Source organism: Mesocricetus auratus, unplaced genomic scaffold (assembly GCF_017639785.1).
Source record: "Mesocricetus auratus isolate SY011 unplaced genomic scaffold, BCM_Maur_2.0 Super-Scaffold_100031, whole genome shotgun sequence".
NCBI lineage: Eukaryota > Metazoa > Chordata > Mammalia > Rodentia > Cricetidae > Mesocricetus > Mesocricetus auratus.
In genome coordinates this window covers 7,450,010-7,475,583 of record NW_024429212.1, presented here as the reverse complement: position 1 = coordinate 7,475,583, position 25,574 = coordinate 7,450,010, and the positions used below count along the sequence as shown (strand labels likewise).

Here is a 25,574-nt window from a genome sequence, read left to right as displayed (position 1 = left end):
TTTGACTCAGGCTGTTCACAGAGCAGGAGTCTTGGCTCTGGCGGCCTGGACCTCAGTGTAGGAACAGCCTTCCTTGGAAAAGAACCTGTGAGTAAAAGCTGGACAGGGTGACAACAGGGCACCCTGGGGAGTTGCAGCCATTCTGTGCCAGTGCCACTGCTGATGGGGGTGGCAGTCCTGATTTCCCAACAGGAGATGTAAAACTTCTCAAAAAAACCAAGATTGCTGTGGCAAAGGGGACAGCAAGTATTTCTTTTTTTAAATTTAAAAAATTCATTTTTCATTTTACTTACTAGCCCAAGTTCTTCCTCCCTCCCCACTCCTCCCAAGGGGTAAGTAAGGCCTCCCTTGGGAGTCAACATGTCTGGTATACCAAGTTAAGGCAGGACCTAGCTCCTCCTCTCCCCCAGCAGGTATTTCTTTACTCAGAGTCTAAGTGTAGATTTTTTTTTTTTTTTTTTTTTTTGGTTTTTCGAGACAGGGTTTCTCTGTATTGTTTTGGAGGCTGTCCTGGAACTCGCTTGGTAGTCCAGGCTGGTCTCGAACTCACAGAGATCCGCCTGCCTCTGCCTCCCGAGTGCCTAAGTGTAGATTTTTAACATATTCCTCTGCCCCTCCGCCCCTCCGCCCCTCTCTCCCTCTATATATATCTCATCTCCTCTGTCTGTCTGTCTGTCTGTCTGTCTGTCTGTCTGTCTGTCTGTCTGTCTATCTATCTATCTATCTATCTATCTATCTATCTATCTATCTATCTATCTATCTATCTATCTATGGTTTCTCTGTGTAGCCCTGGCTGTTCTGGAACTTGCTCTGTAGACCAGGCTGGCCTTGGACTTACAGAGATCTACCTCCTCCGCCTCCTGAGGGCTGGGACTAAAGGCGTGCACCACCACTGCCTGGCCCTCTTCTGTTTTGAAAATTAGTTTAAATACTGCTCTGTGAGGCCCCTCTCAGCAGAGGAGCAGCAGTGAGTTAATCACAGGCGTGGGTTGCACGTTGATGCCTTTAAAGTGTCCGGGTCCGAGTGTTCATCCACCTATGTTAAGTGTGGCTATAATTCTCAGTGCGGCTCTCAGGGTTGGGGGTCATTGTTAGTGTAAACATTGCTCCTGCTGCCCATCATCTCTGGGAGGAATGACTGCATTGTTACAACATGTCGGCCCGAGAACCCCAGACTTCTATGGTGTTGTCCTGAAATTGCTTGGGTACCAGTCTCCCCAGTTCACCAGCTGTGCTGGAGGAGATTATGCCAAGACTTCCCCATGCTGTGCTTTTAGTGCAGTGCCCACGGAAGATGCTTTGCGGCTTAGTGCATTACATGTCCTCCTCCTGGGACCATTTTCTAAACCACTCGGTACAGATGAGAGTAGAGAAGTGTACTTTCTGCTGTGTTAGCTTCCTTTCATCTCGAGTTGCATCCGCTGATGACCCTTTTCTGTTTTGTCACAAATTTCCTGATTGGAATGAAGTCTGCTGCAGCGCAGTGAGGAACATCTGCTGTCTTTGATACAGACAGCGGAGAGGAATCAGCACTGCCAGGTCCTGTGGGCTCCTGGGGGTCCAGTCTTCTGTCTCTGTGATGGGTGGAGGGCCAGAAAAGACCAGTGTGCCCAGATGGGGCTACCTCCTGACGGTCTTCATGATGTCAAAGGCATGGGCAGAGCAGTGGTGTCTAAGACCCTGGGCCATTGTGTCAGCCTTTGCCCACCTCAGGATGCAGGTGAAATGAGGCCGCCTGCTGTAGTGGATGGGTGCCTGGCATTTGGTCCCTACAAATGTAGGTGCAGATTTTACAGGTTGACTTTTTTTTTGTTTCTGTGGCGGTGGTTTTTTTAGGGGGCGTTGGGGGTCATTGTTGGTAGATTTGTACTTGACCAGCCTCTCCAGAGCCTCATCAAAGCTGGGTGGAGAAGACAGAACCCCTAGGTCTCTCCTATTTCTCAGAGATCTGGAAGTGGGGTCTCTGAGCGTTGAGTATCCAGAATGTGAAGTATTGTTTACCGTTACTGTGGCTGAATGCTTGTTAGCATCTTTGGGTAGATGCAAATTTGATGAATTAAGAGTTCTTAGATACTGATGGACATGTTGCTTGGTGTAAGTGTGTAGAGTTTTCTGGGAGATAAGTTTAGAAGTATCTATTAAAGTTTAGATGTGTTACACATGTCCCAGGACCAGAATTTAACATAAAGACTTAGTTATATTCACAATAAAAATGGATATGCAAATATTCTTAGTGGAGCCTTTGCAAGATAAGAGAAACGTTGCATGCAGCTCATAGGCAGATACTGGGAACAACCTAAAATTAGTGGTGCAAGTGTACAGTATGGTATTAGCTACTTGGAAACAAGACTACAGCATTGAGATTAGTTTTCAAGGTAGAGACAGGCACACTGATTGCATCCAGGTGTGTTAGTGTGTGTGAGTGTATGAGAGAGACAGACAGAGAGAGAGAGAGAGAGACAGAGACAGAGACAGCGACAGAGACACACAGAGAGGCAGACTGTGAGAGACAGACTCTGTGTGTGGTTAGGGGTGGTATAGAGTGCCTTCCTGGACTATGACCTGACAGTGGTCAAGGTGCACAGGGAGATGGGAAGCTTTCTGTTTCTGTATTTAAGATATTTTCCCGCTGTTTATTTTTGAGATAGGGTCTTACTTTGTAGTGTTGACTGGCCCGGAACTCACTGTGTAGACCAAGAGATTCCCCGCCTCTGCCCCTCCGCCTCTCTGCCCCTCCGCCTCTCCGCTGCTTTGTCCCCGGCCCCTCTGCATCCGTGCTGGAACTGAAGGCTTGCGCCACCATGCCTGGCGCTCTCCTGCTGTTTGGATGTTTGGAGCACTTATAATAATGTTGTGACTGTTCTTGTGGCAGTGGAATGTAACTCTTTTGTAGGAAGTAGACCGTTCCTCATGGCTGTTTCTCCCCTCCTCCCCACCTGTCTTCTAGGACATGACTGATAATAGCAACAGCCAACTGGTAGTGCGAGCCAAGTTTAATTTCCAGCAGACCAATGAAGATGAGCTCTCCTTCACGAAGGGCGACGTCATCCATGTCACACGAGTGGAGGAAGGAGGCTGGTGGGAGGGCACGCACAGTGGCAGGACCGGCTGGTTCCCCAGCAACTACGTGCGTGAGATCAAGCCAAGTGGTGAGTGGTAAACGTGACAGCGGGAGGGGAGCCAAAGAGAGTGGATGTTGTAGGGTCCCGAGTGCCTGCTCTCCATTGAGCGCAGCATGGCGTCTTCAGTTGAGTGGAGTGAGCTTTTATCCTGTATCCTTTCTTGCACATTGGGATGCTGGGTAAAGGCCCCATCATTACAAACTGACTTTACATCACATCATGACATTTTCCTAGGAACAACTTATTAGGTCTGGTAATTGTTGTCTCTCACTGTTTGAGACACAAGTCTGTGAACATGTTGCCCAGGCAGCCTTGGAACCCCTGAGCTCAAGTGATCCTCCTGCCTCAACCTTCTCAGTAGCCAGGTCTACAGTCATCTGCTCTTTTTTATTGTTGCCATTATGCTTTATATTATAATATAATTTGTGCTTTTTTATGGCCTATGCTAGGCTGTATTTTTTTTACTACTATAGATTTATTTATTTATTTGCCAGTTAGGCACAGGCCAGTACTTTCACCATTTAGTCTATGAAAGTGTGTTGATTTTCCTGTGATTGACACTTTGCTCATGACAGATCTTTGAAGGATGTACACTCTTCTTGAAAGTGCACAGCAGCCTTCAGCCCATTTCTTGTTGCTCAGCTGTGATTTGTGTCTTGGACCTGGAAGTTCTCTGGGGCTAGTGGTTGGGTCCATGCAGGGCAAGGCTGTAAAGTCCTGTAACCCAGCGACTTGGGGCCCAGTAGAGGTTCTCTCTGTTCCCGAGACTCGGTGCTGTCCTTCCTGACACAGGCTCTGCTTGGTTTCGCTCCTGTAGGTGTGTCACCGCTTGTGTCAAGAAGCAGCCCCATAAAGACTGCTGCTCATTTTCAAGGGACTTAGGGCAGGTTGTGTGCCTGCATGCACATGTGTGTACGCGTGTGCGTGCGTGCATGTTTCATCTTGCTTTCCTGTTGAACTTGATTAAGATGAAAAGTAAAGAGATGTCATTGGCAGGGCTATTAGGGCCGGGTCCCTCATGCTGTAAGCAGGGTCCGTTGGAAGTGGAGACTGGTCCTGTGAGAGGTACTTAGGTTTGTGGCTGTCTCTGTTCTTTCTACTTTGAGTAGATGTAGTAGGAGTGTCCCGTGAAATTTTTACTTCTCAGGTCTTTCCAGTTCACCTTGCACAAGAAATGCCACTAGATAGGTGTGGGGTATGTGTGTGTGTGTGTGTGTGTGAGAGAGAGAGAGAGCGCGCGCATGTATGTGTGTGTGTGAGAGAGACAGAGAGAGAGCGTGTTTGTGTGTGTGTGTGTGAGAGCGAGCGAGCGTGTGTGTGTGTGTGTGTGTGTGTGAGAGAGAGAGAGAGAGAGAGAGAGAGAGAGAGAGAGAGAGAGAGAGAGAGAGAGAGAGAGCGCGCGAGCGCTCTTGACCTGACCTCTAGATATACTTTCATGCTGTGTGGTATGCCGTGCACTCCCCCACCCCACCCTGTTCTTAAGTTTGCTCTCTGTTTCTGAGTATGCGTCCCTGTGCCAGTTTAAAGTTGAATCCAGGCTTCATTGGATCAGAGATGTAACTGGGGATGTGGCTCAGTGCCTGAGTTTACTTAACATGTATGGGCCCAAGTTTAATCCACAGTACAACCTCTTCAAGAGTGCTTTTTTTCTAGGAGACTAGTTGACTTCATAGTTTCTGTGCCAAAGTGAGACCTAACTTGCTTTGTTTGGAAAACTTTCAGTTTTTAAAAAAATATAGGAAATACCCCAGTTTTGTGTATCAGTGTTATGCTGAATGTCCTCTGTCTGGCAGTGAGACAGGGGGATAGCCTCTTGGAAGTAGCGCCTGTCTACAATCGTCTCCTAATATGAGCTGACTAAGACAGTTAAGCCAGTCTAATTCTAAATGTTGGTAGTTCAGGCATAATGGTATGAAAACACATTTAAAAAGAAATTCAGTCTCTATAGCCAGCAATCCAGGATAAAATCCTAGGATGACAGTTACATTTTGGCATTGTATTTTCTAGTAGTTTATGTGGTATTCTAATTGTGGGATGGGATTCCTTTTTGAATTTATAGCAGAGTCGGTGCTTAGTTTTCTGAGAATAAAACCACTCATTTGAAGGTGCCTCTGACTTATCCCATGAGAGCTATTCCTCACTGAACAAAAGCTGGAGTCCATCCCCTTGGCTGAACCTTTTTCTTTTTCATTCTCTTTTTGTTTAATTTATAGCTTTTATGCAAACACAGAAGCCAAAGGCTGCTTCTGAGAGGGGTTTTCTCTCCACCCTTTTGAGTCTCTGGGAAAGGATAGTAGCCACTGACTGCTTCCCTCTTGTGGTGTGACTGGGAAATGTTCTTGTCACATTTGCTGTTGATGCGTATGGCCTCTGCACAGCCTGTTTTGAATAGCTCTTCACTGAACACAGGCACTGTCCTCGTTTGCTTTCTGTTGCTGTGATAAAGACCAAGACCAAATGCACCTCAGGTAAAGAGCTGTGAGCTCATTGTCCCATCACAGCCACCTTCAGGGAGGTCAGGGCAGGGATCTGGTGGCAGGAATTGAAGCAGTAGCCATTGAAGAGCATTGCTTACTCACTGGATGGAGGCACTTTCTTTTCTTTAAATTCATCTATTTGTTTTATGTCTCGGCTGCAGCCCCTCATCCTCCCTCCCAGCCCTTCTTCCCTGTCCCCCCTCCTCTTTCTGTCTCCATCCAGAAAAGGACAGGTTTCTCATGTGTCAAAACATGGCGTTATCAAGCTGCAGTAAGACTTAAGCTCCTCCCCATGTATTGAGACCGGGCAAGGTGATCCAGTATGAGAAGTAGGGTCCCAAAAGCCAGTAAAAGAGTCAGAGACAGCCCTTGTTTTCACTGTTAGGAATCCCACAAGAGGACCAAGCTACACAACTGTAACATGTATGCTGAGCGCCTAGTTCAGTCTCTGTGCGCTCCAGTGAGCCCAGCTTAGTTGATTGTGTCCTTGACCCCTCTGACTTCTATAATTCTTTCTCTTCCTTCTTTGTAGAATTTCCAAACTCTGCCTAATATTTGGTTGTGGGTCTCTGCATCTGTTTCCATCAGTTACTGGATGATACTTCTTTGATAATAATTTGACCAGGCACCAATCTGGTCAAAGGAGATGTTCAGTTCAGGCTACTTAGGCACAGTTGCTAGGAGTTTAACCTCGGGTACTCCCTATAGACTTCAGATAGATTTCCCTGTGTCAGATTTCCACCCAACCCTGAGACCCTCCACCCCCAGCAGTCCCTCTTAGTATTCTCCCCCCTCTAACCCCACAACCTGATTGCTCATGTTTCCATCCCTCCCACCTGCCCTCAGTCTACTCATGGAATCTCTTCTCTTTCTCCTTTCCAGGGAGATCTGGTCATTCCCCCATGAACTCTCCTTGCTACCCAGTGTCTCTGAGTCTGTGGATTGTAACATAGTTAGTTAACCTTTACAGCTAATTATCCACTTAGGAGTGAGTACATACCATGTTATCGGTCTGGGTTACATCACTCAAGATGATTTTTTTTCTAGTCTGTCCATTTGCTTTCAAATTTCCTGGTGTCCCTGTTTTTAACAACTGAATAATACTCCTCTGTAAAAATGCACCACATTTTCTTTATTCAGTCCTTGGTAGAGGGGCATTTAGTTTTTTTCCAAGTTCTGACTATTACAAATAGAGCTGCTATGAACATATTTGAGCAGGTGTCCTTGAGCTATGATTGAGCATCCTTTGGGTATAGCTGGATCTTGTGGTAAGTTGATTCCCAGTTTTCTGAGGAACCACCACACTGACTTCCAAAGTCGCTGTATAGTTTGCACCCTCACCAGCAATGGAGGAGTGCTCCCCTTACTCCACATACTCTCCAGAATGAGATATCACCTGTATTTTTGATCTTAGCCATTCTGACAGGTGTAAGATGGAATATCAGAGTCGTTTTGATTTGCATTTCTCTGATGGTTAAGGATGTTGAGCATCTCCTTAAGTGTTTCTCGGTCATTTGAGATTCTTCTGTTGAGAATTCTCTGTATATCTGTTCCCCATTTTTTAATTGGATTATTTGGTTTGTTGATACCAAGTTTCTTGAGTTCTTTATATATTTTGAAATTCTGCATTCGGTCAGATACAGGGTTGGTAAAGATCTTTTCTTGTTCTGTAGGCTGCTGTTTTGCCCTGTTGACGGGAGGTAGTTTCTTTAATGAGATTCATTCTTCCCAGATGACTTTAATTTGTGTCAAGTTGACAAAAAACTGACCAGCATAGATACCTTCCAGGAGTCTGGAAGAAGTGTTAATTGGAGTTTAATTGGCATACTATACTGCCTGCAATTTTGGTATGTGCAGTGCTCCGGAAGGTGCGTAGTTGTTATGAGGCTTTTATTTCCTGTGCACCATTTTGGGTGTGTAATATGTACAGATTTTTACTGTTTTATCTGTGCAGGTGGTGTGTGTGATTTGACACACACAGGCATTTACCAGGGAACTCCCTCAGTTCAGGGGAAGGGAGGAGAGAAGCAGGAGGTTCTAGGGCTAGTGGCGCTGGCTTTACTGTTACTGAATGAATGTGAAGGCCCACGCCATGTGTGGTCAGCATGGCTGTGCTAAGTGGCCACATGACCATTCTAGGGGCGACCTAGGCTTTTCTAACAGAAGCCATTGTTGAAGTACTTACAATCCAGGTTTGCTTCTGGAGTCGCATACTTGGCAAGCTGCTTTTAGGTGATTACCCCCTTCTGCTGTGTGTGCTCAGAGTCCTCCCGCAGTCTCTGGGCCAGTGGGTAGAAGCAGCACAGCTGTTTTCAGCATCGCTTGTCACTAAAACAGACCCTGTTTGGGTTATTGTACTGGGGCCAAGATGAGTCTGCCTCACCCCCCAGGAGTGCTGTGAGCTCTGCACCCTTTGGGAAGCTCCTTTCACACACACGTCTCTGTTGATACCGGGTGTGCTGGCACGTTTGTGTTTGGAGTGAGCAGTGGCTCTTGGCCTCTCTGGATATAGACTAGTCTTCTCTTAGCAGAGGTCCTGTGAGGTTGGCTGCAGCCTCCCTGGCCATGGGAGCTCAGGGCCTTTGCTATGGAGAGCTGGCTTTTGATGTGCTAGGGCACACAGTGACAGACTTTCTGTGCTCCCTGTGCCCCGTAGCCGTCCATAGAGGGAGAAGAGAGGGTAGACTTACTCTGCTGCTGCTGCTTTCTGCCTCTCGTTTGTTAAGTTATGACCTGGAACTGCTTTGTGAAAACTTTTTCCTAGTTCTCATAGTAAATACTGAATTTCATTGACTAGGTGGTGACTTCTGAGGTGTAAATAAGAGAACTTGTAAATTCATTGCTTTGCTGTTTCCTGTGCTAGGTCGTCAGTGCTCATGCGCGCGCGCACACACACACACACACACACACACACACACACACACACACACACACACACGTTGTCAGTGTGCATGCATGCACGCACGCATGCCCGTTTTTCACAGGCGGTTCAGAATTGGTGGCTTTCAGTGACCATACTTTATGACTTTGTGTCGTCACCCACCTCTCAGGTTTTCTGGGTTTAAATCACAGCTTCCACCGATACAGTTGACTCTTCTGCAGTGAGCTCCCCAGGCCAGGTCTCAGTGTGGAAGGAACCCGTCTCAGCCAGAAGCGTTGGAGTTCCTGGCCACTTTGCTTAGAAGTGACTTGTTTTCCATGGGGCTGTTTTCCACCCTGTAGGCAGAGGTCTTCCAACTGGAAAGAAGACCTTCTGGTCTTTATTTTAACTACGGGGAAAACTTGACAGAGAGGCATTGCATGAAGATTTAGGCAAGCGACCCCGTAGTGGGGACCCAAGGTTAAGACCATGAGTTTGGTTTGGGCATTGTGGGCTCCTGTGGTGGCCGAGAAGACACAAGAGATGCCAGACAGGCAGTGGCCTGTTCTAGGGCCTGTGTGCGGCCTGGGAGTGTTGGCTGTGGAGTAGTCCCAGAGCCTGGTGCTGTGCGGTGCTGGTTGGTGAAGAGCAGAGCCAGGGGCTGGACAGGTGTCACCGCACACACAGAGGGACAGGATCCTGCTACTCAGCGACCAGAATTCACACAGCATGCTTATTCTGGCGAGGCAAGGGATGTGGAGGATGTGGGACCTGCATTCCCCAGGAAATGCTCATCTGAGTGTCGGGGATGAAAATGTGGGAATGTGTCTCCCTACCTTTATTCCCACCAGCCTGAATCGACATCCTGCCCCAGAGAACCAGCTGTGTCAATGTTAGATGACACATTCCACTCAGTCACCCCAAGCAACAGTAGGCAGCCCCTCTATCACAGCCCATCACCCCTGAGACCCAGTGGGATCCCCCTACCACACACACCAATAGAAACTGTGGTAGGAGCTGGGCATTGGTGGCCCATGCCTTTAATCCCAACACTCGGGAGTCAGATGCAGGCGGATCTCTGTGAGTTCGAGGCCGGGCTGGACCGACAGCCTCCAAAACAATACAGAGAAACCACGTCTCGTAAAACAAAAAAAGAAAAAAAGAAAAAAAGAAACTGGTAGGTAGACCTACCCATCCTGTAGGGAAAGTAACAGACAGGCACACCCATGGAACCACTGCTAGATTCAGACAGATGGATTGCTCAGAGCCACTTCCCAATAGAGAGTGGGGTCTGGGGGTGGTGTCCAATGACAGCAGTGCCAGTTTGGACCATTCAGAGGTGCACTGTAGGCCCAGGCGGCGGTCAGGCTGTGAGGGCTGTCTTAGCTTTGCTTAGCTCGCCTTTCCTTTCCTCCCTGTCTCTCTGGAGATCCTGTCACCTGCCACCATTTGATCGTGGGGCATTCCCCAGAATTGTGGGCCGTGGTGCATATACCCGATGACATTCTCTGGGACCCTGTGAAGCTGTGTGTATAGCTGAATCCTAAGCGTAATTTCTCAGATGCTCGGGGAGAATGGGGTGGTGGCACTGTGATCTGGGGCATCTGGCCTGAGAGAGGTCTGCTCTTTAGCGGCTGTGCAAGGCTCTTTCTTCCCCTTCCCTGGCTGTGTTCAGGTGAGGCTCTGTGGGAGTCCTGCTGTGAGAGGAGTCGACTCGTCTTGGCATTGATCAATAAAGCTTCCTTCTATTTTTTTTATTCCAGAGAAGCCTGTGTCACCCAAATCAGGAACCTTGAAGAGCCCCCCCAAAGGGTTCGACACGACTGCCATCAACAAGAGCTATTACAACGTGGTGAGTAACCGCAGGACAGCGAGCTCCTCAGATGCCCATAGATGTGAAGGCAGTTGTTGCAGAGAGACAGCTCTGGTGTCCTAGAGGGAGTGTCTAGTGTGTTGGATTGTCTCACTTCTTGTCACTGTGTGATGCTCTGACTATCTATCGGATGTCTAAAAGTAAACTTTTAAAGGACATAGTGCCCGACGTAGAATTCTTCCATGCTTCAGGTGCCAATAGGACTGGTTGGAGTGGGTTAGACAGACCTCAGCTTTGCAGGTCCTGGGTTATTTTGTCTATTGCTCTTGTCTTTCTTGAGACTACTGTGTCTGTATTAACAGGGCCTAGACCAGTGCTTCTCAACCTTCCTAATGCTGGGACAGTTTAATACAGTTCCCCATGTCATGGAGATCCTAACCATAAAATTATTTGTGTTGCTACTTCATAACTGTCATTTTGCTACTGTTGGATTGGAATGTAAATATCTGTGTTTTCTGATGGTCTTAGAAGACCCCTGTGAAAGGGCTGTTCAACTCCCAAAGGGGTCGCCTACGGGTTGACAATGACTGCCTTAGATTCTGGACAGTAAAGACAGTATTCAGTGTGGTGCCCTTGACTTCCCTCCTCTCTGTTTGCCAGTCTTAGCTGCCTGGGTAGATTCAGACTAGTGTAAGTGCTGTCAGCTGTCAGAAGGCCATTCATGTTCCTGTGGAGGCACTTGGGGGCCTGCGCCTGAAGTTAGCCTCCATGGTGTGCACTCAGCTTTCTACTGGGTACCCAGATGTCGGCAGCCTTGCTGAGGTTCTGATAGTGTGGTTCACTGGAAGGGATACATGTCCCTGCTCGAATTGTCCTTGCTGCTTAGCCATGGAGTGGTTGGGAGATGAGCTGCTGGTGGCCTGAGCAGTGACTTGACCTACAATATGGGGCTGATAATTGCTGGTACTAACCTTGTAATGTGAAGAGAATTTGTGATTAGCCTTCAGAGCCTGGTAAAGTGCCATACAGGTTTCTGTGGGACTAGGAGGCACATTTAGAAACTCTGGGAACAGAACACATGGCTAAGGCCATGGTGCCATTCTGTTTGCCAGCAAGTCTTCTGGTCACTTGTTAGGATGCCCCTGAGGTCTTAGTCCAGTGACTGGACCATGCAATTATAAGGGACATGCCTGTGACAGGACTGCTGCCTGAACTGAACTTGGTGGCTCCTGACAGTGATGGCAGGCATCTTTCGCAGTAGGGTCCAATAGGGACTTGGGTGCCCTGCTCTGAGGTGCCAGCAGTCTTGTGTGTGTCCCAGTTCATCATCCCTGGAGGCTGCTCATCTAACAGCCTCCCTTTCTCCTTAGCTGTTGTGTTGTGAAAGGAAGTAACTGTCCATGCCGACTACCGCAGGAAGGCAGGGTGACGTTTTCCTTGACGTGCTTACACAAACTGAGTGATGGGCAACGGTCACTGGTTACAGTAGACACGCATCCTTGGAAGCTGACAGACACCCTGCGCTTTCTCCTGCGCTTTCTCCTGTGCTTTCTCCTGCGCTTTCTCCTGCGCTCCCGGCTGCATCGGGCTTGACCTCTGTTCCCTGCACCTCTTCAGTGCTGGGCCACAGAAGAGAGTGGCCGGCACTGTTGGCCCAGGGTTTGCTTCATCTGACCTTTTGCCTTTCATTTTGATCATGATGTCCTTTCTATCCCTTGTCTTAGTTTTCTATTTCTGTGAAGAGACACTACGACCAAGACAGTTTATAAAGTAAAACATTTGCTAGGGCTCGCAGTTCCAAAGGGCTGGAGTCTGGTTTTCATGGTAGCAGCAACCAGGCAGACACAGCGCTAGAGCAGTAGCTGAGAGCTTGCAGCTGACCCCAAAGGGGGAAGGGGGATGAGAGTGAGGGACAGGAGAGAGCAGACACTAACTGGGGATGGCATGGCTTTTGTAACCGCAAAGCCTGCCACCCAGTGATACTCCTCCACCTAGGCCACACCTCCTGACCCTTCCCAAACAGTTCCAGCCACTGGGACTAAGCTTTCAACATAAGCCAGTGAAGGGCGTTCTCACCCTGTGACGGTGGGCACCTGACAGACATAAGCCAGTAAAGGGCGTTCTCACCCTGTGACGGTGAAGGGCATTCTCACCCTGTGACGGTGGGTGCCTGACAGACATAAGCCAGTGAAGGGCGTTCTCACCCTGTGACGGTGAAGGGCGTCCTCATCCTGTGACGGTGGGCGCCTGACACACAAGCTTGGGGAGGCCTGCAGTGTGACGCCTGGCTCTCCTGGGAGTGCCCCACTTCCTGTGTCCTGTCCACAGTTTTGTGGAAGGGGGGGCCCCCTGCCAGCTCCTCAACAGATTTTCTCCCTGTTGTTAAGTAACTGCTTGTTTCATGTGGGTCCTGATGACACAGGCTCTAGTTTGAGGTGGCAGCGGGAAATCAGCATAGTGAAGAACAGTGTCTGAGTTATCTAACCCTGGGATGCTGAAGACCCTCAGAGAGAGCCTCCCTCTGGGTTGTGGTCCTGGCAGGCTGGGTGCAGTGGTAGGTGGGTGTGTAGCACTTCTTGCTTCCTAAAGTCAGAATTGTCATAACTTAGGAAGACTCCTTGTTAAGAGAAGCTTTTTCCTTGCTTGCCGATTTGGTATATCCCCCGCCAGTCGCCTGGGCTCTGCCACGCCAGCCTGGTTCTAGATCCGCATGAGTCCCAAATAAACACATAGGAGGCTATATTAATTATGAAGCTGTTGGCCTTGTTTGTCTCTTACTGGCTAGCTCTGCCTTAAGTAATTACCCCATAATTGTTAATCTAAGTATGTTTCTTACCGGAGAATAGTTCCCGGCGTCCTACCCCCATGGCGTCACATGTTGACTCTCTTGTGTTTCCCCTTCCCAGAATCCTCCTCAACTCCTAGTCCCTCCTATCTAGGTTTTCTATTGGCCAGACAGTACTTTATTGACAAATGCACAGGCAAATAACAGGACTTCCCCAACAACTCCTTTTTATAAGGAAGCGTGCGCCTGGGTTGTCCCAGACAGTAAGTGGCTGAGCCACGGTTGGAGTACAGGTGTGCCTGGGTCTTCACTCTGCACAGTGCTGAGGGGTGTGGGCGTGTGAGTTCCTGCAGACTACTGTTTGCACATGGATTGTTTGGACCCATTTTTTTTTTCTGGTGAATTTCTTTTAATGCTTATTTGCTTTTAAAATAAATTATTTATTTATTTTTCGAGACAGGGCTTCTCTGTATTGTTTTGGAGGCTGTCCTGGAACTCGCTCTGTAGACCAGGTTGGCCTCGAACTCACAGAGATCCGCCTGCCTCTGCCTCCCGAGTGCTGGGATTAAAGGCGTGCGCCACCAACGCCCGGCTTAAAATAATTTATTTTTATTTTGTGTGCATTGGTGTTTTGCCTGCATGTATGTCTGTGTGCGTGTGTTGGATGCCCTGAAACAAGAACTACAGAGAGTTGTGATCTGCCATGTGGTGCTGAGAATTGAACTCAGGTCTTCTGGAGAACAGCCAGTGCTCTTAACCTCTGGGCCAGCTCTTCAGCCCCTTCTCTGGTAAATGTCTAACATTTGGAAGAAATGTTTCTTCCAAACCTTGTAGAGTCCTGGGTTAGGGGTATGTTGTAGTAAAACTTTGTTTTAAAAGGCAGATATTAAAGCACACTTGCCTGCCAGCTAAGTAGGCCCTAGATGTCAAGAGGTTTATTAAAGGCAAATGTAAACCAAGACTTTTCTTTTCCTGTTGCTGTGGTAAGAGCCTGACAAAAGCAACTTAAGGAAGGCTTTATTTTGGCTCGCAGTGTCAGGTCACAGCCCTCGTGGTGGAGAAGGCAGGCGATGGAGCAGCTAGTCACGTGTCCTCAGGAAAAAGAGAGCTGTGTCTGCTTGTGCCCAGCTCAGTCCTCCTTACACAGCCTGGGATCGTGGCTCAGGGAGTGATGCCACCCACAATGGGCAGTCTTCCCACCTCCTGGACCCAACCAGCTGTTCCCATGGGCATGCCCCAAAGCTCAACTCCCAGAAGAGTCTAGATTCTGTCAGGCTGACAATTAAGTTTGGCCATCAGACGATTGAACCAATAATACCAGGGCAGGCCTCTTGAGTCCTGTGACCTTTAGGGTTACGCTAGCAGGAGGTCGGTAGCTGCTCCCTTCACCACCATTTTCTTGCTCACAGGGCACTAGGTGCCGCTCGTCAGAAGCTGAATTATGACTGGAGTCAAACTTTGCAGGTTACATTTTGAAAATTTGGATAGACTGGACTGGGTGTGGGGAGATGTCTCAGCCTAAGTGCCTGCGAGGGCCTGAATTCGAATTTCCAGCATTCACGCAGAAGCCAGACGAGTGTCTGGGAGGTGAGATGGGTGTTCCTTAGAGCTCACTAAGTGAATCTGTGAGTTCCAGGTTCTCAAAAAGTTAGAATGCAGAGTGGTTGAGGAAGACTCCTGAGTGCTAACTTCTTGCCTCCACGTGCACACGTGTCCACACTTGCACACCTGTACACACATGCACACACTCACACACCTGTATACCCATGCCTACACTTGCACACCTGTACACCCATGCACACACACCTGTATACCCATGTCTACACTCGCACACCTGTACACCCATGCACACACTCACACACCTGTATACCCATGTCTACACTTGCACACTTGCACACCCATGCACACACTCGCACACCTGTATACCCATGCCTACACTTGCACGCCTGTACACCCATGCACACACTCACACACCTGTATACCCATGTCTACACTTGCACACCTGCGCACCCATGCATACACTCGCACACCTGTATACCCATGCCTACACTTGCACACCTGTACACCCGTGCACACCTGTACACCTGTGCACATCTGTGCTTCCGTGCACACTCTTACACAAACATACAAACAAAAGAGCAGATACCTGTGGTCTGTGGTGGCATGGCTGGCAGCTGGAAGACGGTTAGGACAGCTGTGCCGTTTCACTTTTCCAGTGTGTACTAACTAGGGTTCTATTGCAAACATTTGGAATATTTTATAGTTCTTACATGAAGTCAGTCGTTCTGAAGACATTTGAACCTTACAGTGTGGAGGATGGAGCCTAGGACCCCACACATACCAGACAAACATTCTGCCGCTGAATACTACCTCTAGCTCTGTAGATCAGTCATTTTTATACACAGGGCATCTCCAGTCAGCGTTGGCGAGGGCGAGTGTATGTGTCTGTATGGAGTGGGAGTCAGTCCCTCTTGAGTTGCTTTGTTTCAAGGCAGAAAGTCTGAGGATCGTGTGTGGCTGCTGAGGGTGCCCGCCCTCCTGTGTGGCACTGTTGTATGACTGGACAGCTCTGTCTCGTGACTCAGAGCCAGCCATGCCGCTGGGGTCTTTCCTTTGGCTTTCTTCAGCACTGTGGGTCTCATCTCCCTGAACGCGCTGTACTCTTGGTTCCCGGGAAGTCATGGTGTGATGGCGCTGTGGAAGCTGGGGTGAGGTCCATGGGGTCCTGCAGCAGCCACCGTGTGCCTGAGGCTCGGAGAGGAAGAGAGGTGAGGCTAATGACTGACAGGCTCAGGCCAGGAAGGGTGATGGGGCTGCCCCGGTCAGAAGCACACAAGCCTCCTGGGTGAGGGTTAGGCACTGGTGTGAGTGGGTGAGTAAGTGTGTGTGTGTGTGTGTGTGTGTGTGTGTGTGTGTGTGTGTACGTGTGTACACGTGCTTCTGCCAACACTGGGGAGCATTGCGGAATGGCCTGAAAGTTACATGTGCTACCAGGCAGTGGTTGGAGTGGAGCAGTGGAGTGAACTTGGCTGCTGTGGAACTGTTTCCTGGTGTTCTTTCGGGAAGTGTTGACGTGTCTGTCTCTGCTCAGGGTGTGGCTGAGGAAGCTGCTGTGTCCTGGGGTCTCTGCACCATGACACTAGTTGTGCTTTTCCTTTGCCCATCACCGTAGGGGTATGTGCTAGGTTTCTGAGGGTGGCGTCCGCCAAGGTCTCAGCAGTCGCTTCTGCCTGTGCTGCCACGTCTCTTTAGACCCAAGGCTGGTGGTGGCTCCCTCTTCTCCCGATGCTCTTTGAGAACTGTGTCTGGGGTCATAATGTGCTTCTGTCACCAGGCCTTCGACGCTTGGGTCAGTGAGTGTGTTAGGAGGACATTGTCATTGTGGGTGCAGCATCCAGATTTCCCCACAAAGGAATGAACTCCCTGCATGGTCCCCCCTCTTCCTGGCTGTCTCCCAGCTGTCCCCATGAATAAGTCTATTCATGATGAAGAGAGTTGTGCATCAGCAGAGACAGAGTCTGTGGCGTTTCTTCTTGGGGGTGAGTGTGTAAGTTGCTTAACACTTCATCTACGGGGGCTCCTAGAGCTCACAGAGCCAGTGCTGAACTCAAGAGCCATCAGATGGTGCATATGAAGGCCGAAGGGTTTAAACCTGTTTAGATTCTCAAAAATCGGTCAGAGATCCAAAAGGGGGGCTGGAGAGATGGCTCAGCGGTTAAGAGCACTGACTGTTCTTCCAGAGGTCCTGAGTTCAATTCCTGGCAACCACATGGTGGCTGTCAGCCACCTTGAATGAGATCTGGTGCCCTCTGCTGGCCTGCAGGCAGAAGACTGTATACACAATAAATAAAATTAAAAAAAAAAAAGGAAAAAAGAAATCCAAAAGGGATGCTCTCTTGGCCCCCTGCAGTCCGTGTGTGAGTTGGTGGGCAGGGATGCTCTCTCGGCCCCCTGCAGTCCGTGTGTGAGTTGGTGGGCAGGGATGCTCTCTCGGCCCCCTGCATCCGTGTGTGAAGTGGGCAGGGATGCTCTCTCGGCCCCCTGCAGTCCGTGTGTGAGTTGGTGGGCAGGGATGCTCTCTCGGCCCCCTGCATCCATGTGTGAGTTGGTGGGCAGGGATGCTCTCTCGGCCCCCTGCATCCGTGTGTGAGTTGGTGGGCAGGGATGCTCTCTTGGCCCCCTGCAGTCCGTGTGTGAGTTGGTGGGCAGGGATGCTCTCTCGGCCCCCTGCATCCGTGTGTGAGTTGGTGGGCAGGGATGCTCTCTTGGCCCCCTGCAGTCCGTGTGTGAGTTGGTGGGCAGGGATGCTCTCTCGGCCCCCTGCATCCGTGTGTGAGTTGGTGGGCAGGGATGCTCTCTCGGCCCCCTGCAGTCCGTGTGTGAGTTGGTGGGCAGGGATGCTCTCTCGGCCCCCTGCATCCGTGTGTGAGTTGGTGGGCAGGGATGCTCTCTCGGCCCCCTGCAGTCCGTGTGTGAGTTGGTGGGCAGGGATGCTGTGTTGGCCCCCTGCATCCGTGTGTGAGTTGGTGGGCAGGGATGCTCTCTTGGCCCCCTGCATCCGTGTGTGAAGTGGGCGTGTATGGCTTTGTGAGGCAGTAGTACATAGCATTCAGGAAGTGCTCAGAAAGCCCTCACTGTGACCTAGCTCAAACAGCCCTGTGGTAGGGATGGGAAGGGCCGGGAAGGGACTTCCCTCTCTGATGGGGGCCCTGTAGAGCTCTGATTGCTCCCTTTTGGACCCGGAACTGCCCTGTGGTGCTGGTGACGGAAGGACCCACTGTTAGGTTTTGGCTCTGCAGTCTCCAGGGTCCAGTATGGAAGGAGCTAACTGCTTTGAAAAGGAAACTTTATGTGTATGTATGGGGTGGGGAGGCCTCCTGGTATTGATCCCAGTGACTAGGGGTGCCAGGGATTATGTTCTCAATTTGCCCTTCCCTCCCGTCCTCACCCCTCTCCCTCCCCTCCCCCAGTTATTTGGAAACTGTTTATGCTATTTGCCCATGCTGCTCATGCTGTTCTTGAACTTGCCTCATAGGCCAAGCAGATCTTGCATTTGTAATTTTCCTGCCTTGGCCTTCTGAGTAGCTGAGATGACAGGTCTGCCTGTCAGGCTTAGATAAAGGACATGTTTTTGCAGGGATTAAGACTGCTGTACCTGAGTAGATGCTAGGCACAAGGGGACAGGTGTGTTGGCAGCAGTGCTTGTGGCCCCTGGCCTGTGGGAAGTCCACACTTTCTGTCCTGCTTGGTCAGGTGGCTATGGTGTTGGTGGTTTTCGGTGGGAAGCATTTGTTTAAGCTGGTCTGTTTGGTACTCTTTATCTGGAAATTTTAGGAGTTTACTAGTCTTTGCTAAATTGTGTGTAAGCTATTTGGGAAGATTTTATTTTTATAATTACTCTGTTATCTTTAAGAGGAATGGATGTCTATATAAAGGCTCTTTGATTGGCCTTTCATCTTCAATATATGTTGTGTGTGGAATGGTCTAAAACATCACAGAGTCTAACGAAAGTCCCTGCTTCCCACAAGTTTATTTAAACTCAGTCTAAAGCAGAGGTTCTCAACCTTCCTAATGCTGCGACCCTTTAATATAGTTCCTCATGTCATGTCATGGTGACCCCCAACTATAGAATTATTTTCATTGCTACTTCATAACTGTAATTTTGCTACTGTTATAAATAGTAATGTAAATATCTGATATGCAGGATATCTAATAGCAACCTCTGTGAAAGGGTTGTTTGTCCCTAGTGGGTTGTGACCCACAGGTTGAGAACCATTGGCTAAAGAGTAAAGTCGTGGACTTGAGATATGTTTTACAGGCAGGCTGTGTCCATTATCTAAGTGCTTGGAACCAGAACTTTGTCAGGTTTTGGAGTTTGGGGGTTTGGGCATATTTACATAGACTTTACTGGTTGAATGTTCTTTAACTCAAACTCTGAAATGGTTCAAAGTCTAAGACGTCTGAGAGAGCTCAAAGTCTGAGAATCCTGAGAGAGCTCAAAAAGCTTAAGGTTCTTGGTCACTTTGGTTTTTTTTTGGGGGGGGGTGCTGCTTTGCTTAGGGATGTCCAGCTGCATACAAGAAAGAACAGGTTGTATATAGTTCAGTGAGCTTCAACAAATGTGTAACCCCATGCCCAGTTAGAGCACAGAGCCAGCTTGTCACCAGCACACTCACCATCTGGTCGTACCGGCACCCCCGATCTGTGTCATTGTAGTTAGCTTCCTGCTCTTAGACAGCCTAAGTGGATTTGCGTGCAGTACTTGGTGACGGCCTTTTCTGCATTACCCAGCATTTAGAGGCATATCAGTCCGTCAGCACTCCGAGACTGTCCGAGTCTGCCCTTTGTAATTCAGGTTCACCTTGCCTTCTGTGTCCAAGGATGGAATGTGCTCTCACTCAACTAGGCATACCTGTTGTCATATGATGAAGTCAGACTTCTGGGCTGGCCTTAATAATTTATTATGTAGGATTAGTAGCTAATAATTACAAAGGACTAAATGTGTATTAATGCAAGCAACAAAATGTGATGAATAATGGTGATAAACTTGCTAAAGTTTATAAATTATGGCAAATAACTCTTGTAGTTACGTGAATGACAACGGTGGTTTATCATTTATTGCAGGTGCTACAGAATATCCTAGAAACAGAGCATGAATATTCTAAGGAGCTGCAGTCTCTGCTCTCCACCTACCTGCGGCCACTGCAGACCAGCGAGAAGTAGGTTGGCTAGAGACTGCTCTGAGTGCCAGCGTGCCTTGGGCACAGCATTGTGTTCACTAGGTTGCGGGCTTCATGCTGGGGAATCAGGACACATATCAGACCACTGACAGTCTCGTGCCCTTGTCTTTCCTGGCCTCAGGTTGAGTTCGGCAAACACTTCGTATTTACTGGGAAATCTAGAGGAAATCTCTTCCTTCCAGCAAGTGCTCGTGCAGACCTTAGAAGAGTGCACCAAGTGAGTGGACTGCCAGAGCTTCACGGGTTTTTTGTTTTGTTTTGTTTTTTTTTGAGACAGGGTTTCTCTGTGTTGTTTTGGAGGCTGTCCTGGAACTCTCTCTGTAGACCAGGCTGGCCTCGAACTCACAGAGATCCGCCTGCCTCTGCCTCTCTAGTGCTGGGATTAAAGGCGTGCACCACCAACACCAGGCCAGAGCTTCAAGTTTGTACGCGCTTAGTTGGTATCAAATATCAGATCTTTCTGAAGATAGAAGCTAGATTATTTTTTTATTTTGGGTAAAGTTTTATAGGAGAAGTTGTGTGTTAGCCTGGTTGGTTTTCACTGACAGACTTTTTAGGTAGGTAAAGAGTTCAGGAGAGGACAAATTAAGCTGATAATGGAGGAGGCGGCAGCACGTCTACGTCAGGAGGTAGACGTGACTGGTAGCTGAACGTTCATGTGCCAGGTGTTGTGAGAGGTGGCTTTTTCCAGTGTTGTCCTATAGCCCTGTAAAGGGCTGACAAAGTGTCGATTGCCATGTACAAAGGTACCATGGGAATAACAAAGAAGGGTTGCCTTTCATATACACCTTTTGTTTATTGAGTTCCAAAATGGGCCAGGCACTTTGTACTAAGAGGTATATTCATTAACTCTGTTACATACCCTATTGAGGGGGTTGGGGCTTAAGATAAAATTGGGACACCAAAGGTGGAGTAGTGGACTCGAATGTGAGCCTGTATCTGTGGCAGGCTCTCTTGAACTGCCAGCCCCCAAATCATGACACGGAGACTGATTGGTTACAAATGCTCAGCCTTATCTTATAACTAGCTCTTACAACTTAATTTATCCTGTTTCTCTTCACCTGTGTTTTGCCTCGGGGCTTTTTACCTTTCTTTCATTCTGTACGTCCTACTTTTCCTGCTGGCTGACAGCTGCCTGGTGGCTGCCTGGTTGACTGACCTCAGGCATCTCCCTCTTTTTTTTCCCTGGAGCCTAGATTCCTCCTCCTACTTAATTCTCTCTGCCTGCCAGCTCCACCCATCCCACTACTGCCTAGCTATTGGTGAAATGGCAATACATCTTTACATAGTTAAGCAAATGCAGCATAAACAGATGCAACACACCTTTACATAAGTAATATTCTGTAACATAAACAAATATAATACATCTTTGTAATATTCCACAACACAGATAGATCCCTCTCCATACTGTGAAATACTGGTTGATTCTGAGATGATTCCCCCACATGCTGTGTCTCTGGAGTTGCCTCCAACTCACTTTTGCTGTTGAGTGCTCTGATGTGTTTGACCTTAGCTTTCATTTACCATACTGTTTGAGTTGACAGGAATGTGGGCGCCAGTAGAGAGGCTATGCTGTGTTCCTGGGGTCAGTGCTTACCCCTGAAACGTGGGAGCCACTTCCGTTATGAACACTGGCGTCTTGCTCAGGCATTCTGCCCAGTTTTATGGTTATCTGTTTGATTTGCCTGCACTTGTCTTTTCCATTTTGTAACTTTCATCTGGTGCACAGCAGGATACCCTCCGTCAGCTAAACAGCTGCTTTCTATTCTGGGAGATTTTAAAAACTATTCTCTTTTTCATTTTTCTTGTCATTGCTTTGTGTTGGTTTTGTTTATTTGCACTGCAGGAGATTGCTGATGGAAGTTTCTATCTGTCCTGTTCCACAGCCATTTAGTCCCATATAAACACACAGAGGCTTATATTAATTATAAACTGTTTTGACGGATGGCTCAGGCTTCTTACTGGCTAGCTCTCTCTTAATTATTAACCCATTTCTATTAATCTCTACATGGTCGTGGCTTACCGCTGATATGTGACCCTCTTTCTCCCTTAGCAGCTACATGGCATCTCCCTCGCCACTTGCTGTCTGCTTTCCTCTTCCCAGGATTCTCCTAGTTTGGAAGCTCTGCTTATACTTCCTGCCTGCCCATTGACCAAAACAGCTTTCTTCATCAATCAGTAAGACAAACACATATTCACAGCATACAAAAGGACACCCCATCAGAGACAATAAGACAAACATTTACAGCATATATACAGAAGGACACCCCATCAGGGGATTGACCTCAGAGCCTTAAGTTTGCCTAATGCATGCTCTGCCCATGGCCTGTGTGTACCCCAGCCCAGTGTCATAAATGCTCATGGAAGTTGTGAGTTTCTTCCTTCTTTGATGCAGTGCCTGTGTTTCTTTTCTCAGGAACAAATTATAAGTCAAATATTTTTATGCTTATTCTTTTTGAACATAGTTTATTCTGCCTTCCTTTTAGCCCTGTCATCTTGTATTTTTTTTTTCCTCCTCCCTCTCTCCTTTGCTCCCCCCCCCCTTTTCCTACCGTCTTAGTTAGGGTTTCCATTGCTGTGATGAAACACTGTGCCTAAAAGCATCTTGGGGAGGACAGAGTTTATTGACTTACATATCCTGAATGACAGACTACAAAAGGAAACCCAGGGCAGTAACTCAAACTGAGCAGGATCCTGGAGGCAGGAACTGTTGCAGAAGCTGTGGAGGATGCTTCTTACTGGCTTGCTCCTCATGACTTGCTTAGCCTGCTTTGTTTAGAACCCAGAACACCAGCCCAGGGATAGATAGCACCACCCACAATGGGCTGGGCTCTCCCCCCATCCATCATTAAGAAAATGCCCTACAGGCTTGCCTGCAGCCAGACCTTATGGAGAATTTTTTTCTTTCTCTTTTTAATTTAAAATTTCTTTTTCATTTTGTATTAACACCAGTTCCCCCTCCCTTCCCTTCTCCCATCCTTCCAGCATCACCCCTTCCCACCTCTCCATCCACTTTCAGAGGGTGTAAGGCCTTTTTTGGGGAATGAACAAAGTCTGCTATACCCAGTCTCCCCTCCCCCATCAAGGCTGAACAAGGTATCCCAACGCAGGAAATGGGATTCAAAAGGCAGTTCATGCATCCAGGATAAGTCCTGGTCCTGCTGCCAGGGCCTCCACCAACAGATCAAGCCACATAACGGTCACTCATATTCAGAGGGTTTAGGTCGGTCCTATGCAGGATCCCCAGCTGTCAGTCCATAGTCCATGACTTCCACTAGCTCCAGTCCGCTGTCTCTGGTTTTGCCCATCATGATGGAGGCGTTTTCTTAATTGAGGTTCTTTTCTCTCTTACATCTCTAGCTGGTGTTAAGTTGACATAATTGGCCAGCACAGCTGCACACAACTTGAGACTAGCGTGCGCACACTCACACCACACATACTCACACACGCACACTCACACACACACTCACACACTCACACACACTCACACACGCACACACTCACACACACTCACACACATGCACACACACTCTCACACTCACACTCACACACACTCACACACACACCAGTGCTCTTGCAGCACTGACTGTGGGTCAAGCAAGACACAATTTGGCGTTGAGGAATTCTGGCATTAATAGCTTTGGTCCTATTCTCTCTGGATCAGTCCCCAGGGAGAGGGAGTCCTCTTTCCTATCCGTGTGCTAAGAACGGGATGGTGGTGGACTACTGGGGTGTCCTCTCAGGCTCCCTGTGTGTAGTATGATGGCCTACGATCCGGGAAGATAGGCCAAGCACCGCAAGCCCCAGTGATGGCTGTGTGTAGCCCACTGCGTCCTGCTGGTGATGCCAAGTGTCAACACTTGCCGTCTTCTTGACTTTAAACTTGGAGTCCTGTGGCCCTTTGCTGTTGCTGGAGGTGGGAAGAAGTGGCTCATCTCTAGCTGTCACCTGCGGTGGGGGCTCTGAAGTACTTGCTCTTGTACCCTCGTTACCACATGGGGAAAACTTCCATTTAGGCAGCCATGTTTGGTAATTACTTCTAACTTTGTGTGCAGTATTTAAGACTTCAGGACATGTATTTTCTTCACCTCACAGGGACATAGAGTTGGCTAGGTTGGTCAGTCATGTGGCATGTCAGACCTGGCTGTGGGAAGTTAGTCCCCAGCCTGCAGGAGTGGGCAGGAGCAGAAGGGTATGGGGGCGGGGCCGAGGAAAAGAGCCTGGTGCCTCTGCCCCTTGCTGGTTTCTTCTGTCTGATGGTGTCTCTCTGTCACACCTGCAGGTCTCCGGAGGCCCAGCAGAGAGTTGGCGGCTGCTTTCTGAGCTTGGTGCCGCAGATGAGGACCCTGTACCTGGCTTACTGTGCCAACCACCCATCTGCTGTGGGTGTCCTCACAGAACACAGGTTTGTTGGCTGCGACATCTGGGCCTGAAGGGAGGTGGCAGCTCTGCTCCCTCTAGATCCTGCGTGGAACAGCATTCACACTAAACAAGGACACCTTGATTTTGCCCTCAGACCAAGCGCTTGAACATGTGTTAAGAAAGCCAAAAGACTGGTCAGTGTTTGTGAAAGAAAAAGATCCTGGGCTGTGCCTTAGTCAGGGCTTCTGTCCCTGGTAAGAGACACCGTGACCCCTGCAACTCTTAGAAAGAAAGAAAACTTTTACTTGGGGCTCCCTTACAGTTCAGAGGTTCAGTCCAGTATCGCCATGGCAGGAAGTGTGGCAGCAGGCAGGCAGACAGGTACTGGAGGAGCTGAGGGGATCTTTCGTTGATTCTCAGACGGCAGGAAGACTGTGATGCTGGGCCTGACTTGAGCCCAGCAAACCCCCTCCCCCAACGCACATACACAAGTGTGTACATGCAGCTTCTGAAACCTCATAGTCCAACAACCCCCCAGCACACACGCGCGCGCGCACACACACACACACACACACACACACACACACACACACACACACACACACAGAGAGAGAGGGAGGGAGGGAGGGAGGGAGGGAGGGAGGGAGGGAGGGAGAGAGGGAGAGGGACAGAGAGACACACAGACACACAGACAGACAGACAGACAGACAGACAGACAGACAGACAGAGAAGAAGGTGCTGTAGCCTGAGACCTTTTCTTTGGAGGAGAGCTGGAGGGCAGCTGCCAAGTGCGGAGGCCTCAGGATGAGCTTTCTGCTGGGTGGGCGGGAGAGCTGGGGGACTGGGCTGAGTGGGGCGGTTGGAAGAGAAGCACCTGTTTCAGTTGAGGACCGTCTGTGGGCGGAGCGTTCAGTTGCTGACCATTTGCTTGAACCTTTCAATCTGACACAATTCATGTGCAGGATTTCACTTGCGCTGTCTGGTGCCAGCGGTTCCCTTTGAGCTGGGAGGAGAGATTGCTGGGTGTTTAGGTGTTCTGGGCAGTTTCATTATGGAGAGTCCTGGTATCATGCCAGGTGACTGAGCACATGTCTGGTGAGCTCAGGGTTGGCTTCTGATGCTAAAAGAGGCACACCATGCCTATTTTATTATCACCGCAACTTTGTTATTATTGGGAGAAATTATGTGGTTTCTTTTATAAACAGCAGTTAAGTGTGTTCAAAGCTCTTCATGGAAAAGTGTTCATCGGCATCAAGATACATGTGCTTTATATTTTCAGTAGCTTTAGTGTGTTCTTAACTGGACATTTTGGTTTAAAACAATGAAGCACAAGCCTTGCCTGCCTCCCTAGAAATGCAGCAGAGGCTACAGTGGCCAGAGTCCGTGTGATAAGCGTAAGAATACCATGCATGCAT

General features: G+C 48.8%; 1 protein-coding gene across 9 annotated transcripts in view; it reads left to right on the top strand.

The window, feature by feature from the left end:
* Positions 1–25,574, top strand: part of Arhgef7 (Rho guanine nucleotide exchange factor 7) — a 112,503-nt gene that overhangs the window by 56,634 nt on the left and 30,295 nt on the right. For all 9 annotated transcript variants that reach the window (XM_013115779.3, XM_013115781.3, XM_013115777.3 and 6 more), the window contains 5 exons: positions 2,948–3,149; positions 10,223–10,311; positions 19,682–19,776; positions 19,919–20,014; positions 24,080–24,202. In XM_013115779.3, coding sequence (XP_012971233.1) covers positions 2,948–3,149; positions 10,223–10,311; positions 19,682–19,776; positions 19,919–20,014; positions 24,080–24,202 — 605 coding nt within the window. The remainder of the gene's footprint in view (positions 1–2,947; positions 3,150–10,222; positions 10,312–19,681; positions 19,777–19,918; positions 20,015–24,079; positions 24,203–25,574) is intronic.